The sequence below is a fragment of the Solanum lycopersicum genome, chromosome 3, assembly GCF_036512215.1.
Source record: "Solanum lycopersicum chromosome 3, SLM_r2.1".
Classification (NCBI taxonomy): Eukaryota; Viridiplantae; Streptophyta; class Magnoliopsida; order Solanales; family Solanaceae; genus Solanum; species Solanum lycopersicum.
In genome coordinates, this window is record NC_090802.1 from 65,763,000 (window position 1) to 65,770,336 (window position 7,337).

General features: G+C 30.0%; 1 protein-coding gene across 1 annotated transcript; it reads left to right on the plus strand.

Annotated features, from left to right (window-relative positions):
- The first annotated feature begins 2,162 nt into the window (after positions 1-2,162).
- On the plus strand, positions 2,163-6,176 carry LOC101266806 (protein NRT1/ PTR FAMILY 1.2-like). Its single transcript, XM_069295647.1, has 3 exons — positions 2,163-2,801; positions 2,885-3,102; positions 4,596-6,176. The coding sequence occupies exons 1-3, from the start codon at positions 2,657-2,659 to the stop codon at positions 6,078-6,080; spliced, it is 1,848 nt and encodes a 615-aa protein (XP_069151748.1). The 5' UTR covers positions 2,163-2,656; the 3' UTR covers positions 6,081-6,176.
- The last annotated feature ends 1,161 nt before the right edge of the window (positions 6,177-7,337 follow it).

Here is a 7,337-nt window from a genome sequence, read left to right on the forward strand (position 1 = left end):
TGTTAAATTTTAAAGACAAGTTTAGGATCTAATCTATGTATTATGCTTATTTTAAAATTTTGTCAAAGTTCATTCTCCCTCTAGTTCTTTTTAGTTGATATGGCGCGATTTTTCAAAATTCAATTTGATTAAATTTTCAAGCTTTTGAATGTAATTACATTAGTTAATAATAAAAAATTATACTATAAATATTATTAGTCATAGTAATTTTTTCCAATTAATATAATAATTAAATATATTTTAAAATCTTATAAAATATTATATTGTTGACTCTAAAAAAAGAACTCTACAACAAATAAAAAGAAACTCACAAGAATAAGTGTCAACAAAAGTTTTTTTTTATAAATAATAGAAATATTATTTGTCAAATTGATATTTGCAGGATTTTACAAATTTATACATTATTGTGAAATTTAAATTAGTAGAAAAAACTTAGAAATTAAAAATAAATCCCTTAGACAATAAAAGAAAAGAAAAGTCTCTCACGTTACCTTATTTCACTTATAAAAAACATAACAGTCAAAGAGTTCCCATAGATTCATGCATTGTCGAATTAAAAAAACACAAAAGGGAAAGAAAAATACTTTCTCCGTCTACTTATATATTAATCTTTAATTAGTGTGTCAAATTAATATTTATTATAATACTAATTGAACATAAATAAAATAATTTGAAATCTCAAGTTCCAAAGAAGAATGGATGAACAGACACATCACTATTGAACAGTTGTCAAGTCAAATGTCACCTCTGAATAATCCTAAACATATATATTATCATTGTGTCACGCTTCTTCCATATCTCCTCTCCACCTCAACTTCATATTACTATATTTTTACTCGTTACTATTCGTGATTGTCTCAAATTTTTGGCTATTTTTTGAATTATCGCTATTTAATTTTAAGGAATTTACATCAAATTGATTATAACTAATTATCTTAATAATTTAATATATATCTATAAATTAATTAATAAATCATCAATAAAATTCAAATCAAATCAAATTGACCAAACACGTCCTATTAGCTAAGGTTATGGGGAGGAATTATTCTCTTTATGGATAAATCTTAACATTCTGTTTTTAGAAGGAAGGTTCTCGTTTATATAATCAAGAAAATACCTCATTATTCGTGAAGAGACTAATCTCATATAGACATATTAAAAGTTTAATTAAAACCTAAATTAGAAGAGGTAAATTGACTGAATTAAATTATACTCCTTTCTTTTTAATTATATTAATATGAAAAATAATTATAATCTATAGTGTTTTAACATTATTTTTAAATATTTGAAACTTATAAACTTTTGCTCAACGGGAAATAATATAAATTTTGATTAATATTTTAAAATATTTTTTAATTATATTGATATGAAAAATAATTAAAATTCATAGCATTTTTATATTATTTTTAAATATTTGAAAATTTTATTTATAATATTAATTAATGTAATTTTATTTTATTTTAAAATGAGTTAAATTAACTCTTTAAAAATACTATAAATCTGTAACAGCTATTTCCTGCGTCCCTGCCCACTTATTCATTTTTACTTGATACACCTATTAAATAAATAATTGATATAATAACTTCACAATTTTATCTTTATTACTTTTTCTATCTACTTTTAATTGTCTCTTACATTTTTAAAAGTTAATTTGATTAGTTTTTAAAGTTAAATTAAATTATATTAATTTAATATTTTAAACAAAAAATATGCATATAACTATACAAAAAGTACTATAATTATAATTTTTTACATAGCAATAAAATAAAAAAATATATTATAAAAATTTTAATCAAAATTCTTATAAATTAACTTTAATTTAAAAAATCATAAAGGTGTTTATCTTTTTTAAAAACATGAACTTTCTAAATAATTTTAATGTATGGAGTAATCATTTTACTAATCACGTGTTCAACTCAGTCGGTCAAAATAGCAGTAATGATGAATTATTGTAAGATCCTTTTTGGAACATAATGATCTTTTAAGCGCCTTTCAAATACTTCGTAATAAACTAATTAAGTACAGTAACCATTAAAAAAAGAACTCCATTTCTGTTTTTCTTTTCTCAAAACAGGTTAAGTGTAACTTTCATGGTGACTCTACTTGTAATTGCTTATTGACCTGAAATTCACCAAAGAGGAAAATCAAAACAAAATGAAAGTGTTTCACCTATGCATATTTTTCTATATAAGTATTCATAGAAAAATAACAATCTTTCTTACTATGTTTCATTAATAAAACACGTATTTCAAAAATATATGAAACACTTGAAATCAATTCATTTTTATTATTTCCAAAAAAAGAATAATAATTTTTTTCCTTTTTTTTTTAAAAAATAATAAAAACAAGAGTGAAAACGTGTTGGGAGATAGAGAATGGGACCAGCAGTAACAGTGTGGTAGCCAAAAAAAAAAAATACAACATTTCACACGGAATCCATTTTACAAATAAGAAACTCTTTCTATTTTTCTTTATATATAAATGGGGAGTGATGCAGAAATATGTGATAAATTAGTCATGCCTTTTTCTTGCACTTGCTAAAAAGCAGTTTATATCTACTTCCCCATCATATTATACTTGTATCGTCACTAGATCCACTTTTCGATTTTTTTTCAACTTTTAATCTGGTTAAAATACTCCTCGAGTTAGTGAAGCGATGGAGCAAGAGATGGCGGAGTATCTTCCTTTAGACCGAGGATCTAAAATGGAGGATTCAGAGAAGCAAACTTCTTCACATTCTTCTCCGATTCCAATTAAAAGTAGAAAAAAGGGTGGAATAATTACCATGCCTTTTATCATAGGTATATACTGAACTAGTTCAAATATTTGGGGGCTTTCTTTTGTGTTTGTGATTAAGTTAGGTTTTATTTTTGAATTGTTACAGCAAATGAAGCACTGGAGAATGTGGCGAGCTATGGGCTTTTACCAAATATGACAAATTATCTGATGGGAGAATACAGGATGGGGTTTACTACAACTCAAAATCTTCTGTTTTTCTGGTCAGCTGCTACTAACTTTTTGCCTATTGTTGGAGCTGTTGTTGCTGATTCGTATTTAGGTCGATTCCTCACTATTGGCCTTGGTTCCATCTTCAGTTTCATGGTAATTAACTAAACTTTGAACTTTATCTTTTTGTTAATTAAAAGTTTAAGAGTTGTCGATTTTATCTTCATCTTACTGTTTGGGTCCACGGACAGCTTGATCTGATAGCGATCTGGAGTAAAAGCTAGAATTTTAATTTCACGATCCAGGGAATCTAAAAAGTACCGACTTTTAAGTATTAATAATAATTGAATTAAGAATTTACTATATGTTTCAGTTTAATGAGTTAGTGAATTTTTACTGTAGTAAGAATAATAATTGAGTTTTGAGTTCACTATAGTTACATACTTTCGCCGATCCAAAATTTATACACACATTATTTTACTGTTCAAAATAAATAATTACTCAAATATGTATTGACTGTTTTTTCTCCAAAATATCTTTATGTGTTTTTCAATTATCTAGTTTTAAGAAGAATTTGACTAACTACACTTTAATACCCTTTATTTAAAGAGAATTTGAGATAATTTTTATACTTTAATTAATGTAGTCAGTTAGCTTTTTAAAGTAAAAGCTATTTGTGCAAACCCATCCCATAATTGAGCTTCTGCCTCAGTCTCTATGGCGATCCACTATTTCTTTACTCAACTAATTTTGTGTTTAGTATGCGATTTATTGTAATTATATATTACCACTAAATTTAAGTTTTAACTTTTTTGTCCGCGGTCATTTGATTGGAAACAATCATTTATTACGTATGTGACATAATTTATTTATTACTAACATTTATCTACTGGATAAATAATCCAAAGATTCCTTAATACCTCCAATCAAACATAGTGTAAAATAAGCATACACTTTATCTTGAGATTAAAGTTTACCTTATTCTTAACTCGTAATATTATGGAATCACCGCTTGTCTATTTTACTATATAAATCAAAATAAATAAAAGATGTGTAAGTTTTGTCCGTTACACTGACAAAATTTTTATTTTTTTCCTTTTCCAGTTTTGTGCATTGAATAAAATATTTTTCCGAAGAAAGTGCTAATCCTTGCTACTACTTTAGAACTTCCTAATCCTGACAAATATTATAATTTTCAGCTTCGGTTATTACAGTCGAAGGATCCAATGCAGTATAAAGTTTTGAAAATTACTGTCCTTAGTATCATATTCGCTGCGTCAAATATCTAATTTTAAGATAACAATTAATTTAAACCACCATTTTTTTAATTAGTTAAGTTAAGCTTGGGTCAACGGTAAAGTTGTCTCAGACTTAGAGGTCACTGTAGAATCAACCACTAATGCTTCTTGGACTTATAGGTCGCTGTAGAATCAACCACTAATACTTCTCGGGCTTATAGGTCGCTGTAGAATCAACCACTAATGCTTGGACGATGGTAGATTGCTAACATTGACTCTACTTTTGAAAATGGGGATGCACTAGTCTTTCTTTGTAGTGAAATTCTATTGCTGTAAATGCCAGTGTGCCTATGCAATTCATGCATCAGTTTTGTTGTTAACTTTTAACACTTGAATGCCCTATTGTTGCAGGGATCAGCAGTGTTGTGGTTAACAGCAATGATTCCGAAAGCCAGGCCTCCAGCTTGCAATCAAGCAGGACAGGCTTGTAAATCTACAAGGGGACCACAATACATGCTCTTGGTTTTCGCGTTTCTGCTCATGTCGGTTGGTGCTGGAGGTATAAGACCATGTTCTTTAGCATTTGGTGCTAACCAGTTTGACAAGGGAGGTAGCAATCCCAACAAACAGACAGTGTTGGAGAGCTTCTTTGCCTGGTATTATACTTCATCCGTAGTCTCTGTTCTGATTGCCCTGACTGGTATCGTTTACCTTCAAGACAAACTCGGGTGGAAAATAGGTTTTGGAGTTCCTGCAATGCTAATGTTCTTATCCGCGTTGTTTTTCTTCCTTGCTTCTCCGTTTTATATCAAGCAAAAGGTTCGCTCGAACGTGTTTGCCAGCTTTATACGAGTAATTGTGGTTGCCTTCAAAAATAGGAAACTACATTACCCCAATCAGAACTCTGATTATCATAGCAAGAATGGTTCAGGACCTCAAGTTCCAACGGACAAATTGAGATTCTTAAACAAAGCTTGCATCATTAGAAGTCCTGAAGATGTTAAGCCAAATGGAGTTGCAGCCAATCCGTGGAACCTTTGCACAGTAGAGCAAGTTGAGGAGCTAAAATCCCTCATTAGAGTAGTGCCATTGTGGTCAACAGGGATCATGATATCAATAAATTTGAGCCAGAGTTCGTTCCCTCTACTACAAGCTCAATCTATGAATAGACATCTAAGTAAAGGATTCCAAATTCCAGCAGGGTCATTTGGGATGTTTTTGATGATTGCGTTAACAATTTGGGTATTTCTCTATGACCGCGTGATGCTTCCATTGGCATCGAAGATCAGAGGAAGACCAGTTCGTCTAAAACCTATAGTTAGAATGGGACTTGGCATATTCGTCTCTTGCATGTCCATGTTAGTATCTGGTATTATCGAACATATTCGACGAAGAAGAGCAATCAATCAAGGGCTGTTGAACAACTCGCAGGGGTTGGTGGAGATGTCAGCATTGTGGCTCATTATACCAAACAGTTTAAATGGTATAGCGGAGGCATTAAACGCGATTGGCGCCACAGAGTTCTATTATTCAGAGCTGCCAAAGAGTATGTCAAGTATTGCATCAGCTCTTTTAGGACTGGGAATGGCAGTTGCAAATCTTTTAGCAAGTGTGATTTTGAGTGCTGTGGATAAGTACACCAAAGGAAAAGGAAAAGAAAGTTGGATTTCAAGCAATATCAACAAGGGACACTATGAGTACTACTACTGGCTTCTTGCTCTATTAACGGCTTTTAATCTGCTTTATTTTATGGCTTGTTGCTGGCAATATGGACCTTCTGTTGATGTTGACATCACTATGAGAATGATGGAACCTAGCGACGATGAGAATGACGATGACGCCGAAGATGATTTGCCTCAGAAGAAAAAATCTACACCTGACTTGAATTCCTGCTAGGCTACATCTCTTGTTGATACATAGTATTTATACGGAATTGCTATTGCATTTTTAGCTACTAATAGTATAGTATATTATATAGTCCACTTTCCCTAATTCCTTCTTTTCAGCCCCCAAATATGCAAAACATGATTTGAGCAGTATGCTTATTTTATTTATTTAACTAAAAAGTCAAAATATAAAAAACAGAAACTAATTAAAACTGATTATGATAAAATAATATAAACCATAAATCGCAAATTGATAATTATAAAAAAAGCCGCCTTAACTAAAATATCTCATTATTTGTGAAGAGATGAATCTCCAATAAATATTTTGTTATTTTCCTCAATTCTGTAGAGATGCACTTGCAGCCTGCAGGCAAAAGTTTTATGCTTTATTTTGTCACACTACCAAATAATATGACAAAAGTTTTTATTAAGTTTTAATATACTTGTCATTGTCTTTTGATTGAGAATAGTGGTTAAGAAAACAGATCATTTGAAGTACTGCAGGGCTGGGGTGGGTGGAGGAGTTGGGTTATTGGGTAGTGGATGGGGCAGAGTAAGGAAAAAAGAATAATTTCTTAAAAAATTATTTTTTAAAATCTTTAATTGTTAAATTTTAACATTTACTTATGTAATTTTTTAGTTACGCAGAAAATTCCAATATACACTAACTCGTGAGTGGATGACACGCTAAACCCATTAGTTTTTGTTTTTATTACCTTTTCAATTTGTTCCAATTGGTTATGATTTAAAATTATTATCTCTTGTATTAAGGTTAATCAAAAACACAGAACTAGAAATAAAATGAAATAGAAAAAAATCTTTTAATTCGAGCTCACAGAAATTATCGTGTTTTTTTAAGAAATTTAATTTCCTCATTATATCTGAGGTTGCAGATTAATTTCTTCAAAGATAAAATTTATGAACCTGTTAGAGAAGTAGCGGTACCTCAAACTTTAATAACTTCAGCGAATGTAAGAACAATAACACGCACACACAGACTCAGTTGATTGACAATTTGTTTATGAGAGAAAATGTATGCAGAGAGGACAAAATTTCAGTGTTTGAAAAACGAAAAAGACTTCCTTTTTATAGCTATTTTCAGCAAGAAAAACGTGTTTGTCTAGACAAATCTGTTTAGACCCATTTTTTTCCCCAGAAAGTTGTGTCTTTTGGAAAAAATAAAGACTTTTCGGAAAGATGTGTCTTTTGGGAAGAAATAAATATTTTTCGAAAATCAGATTGTTATTACTGTAACATGCGAATTTCA

Bases quoted from the DNA above. Each gene is read 5' to 3' on its own strand.
- LOC101266806 (XM_069295647.1), top strand. From the start codon at position 2,657: ATGGAGCAAGAGATGGCGGAGTATCTTCCTTTAGACCGAGGATCTAAA. The intron at 2,802-2,884 runs GTATATACTGAA...GAATTGTTACAG, and splicing joins TACCATGCCTTTTATCATAG to CAAATGAAGCACTGGAGAAT. The intron at 3,103-4,595 runs GTAATTAACTAA...CTATTGTTGCAG, and splicing joins GTTCCATCTTCAGTTTCATG to GGATCAGCAGTGTTGTGGTT.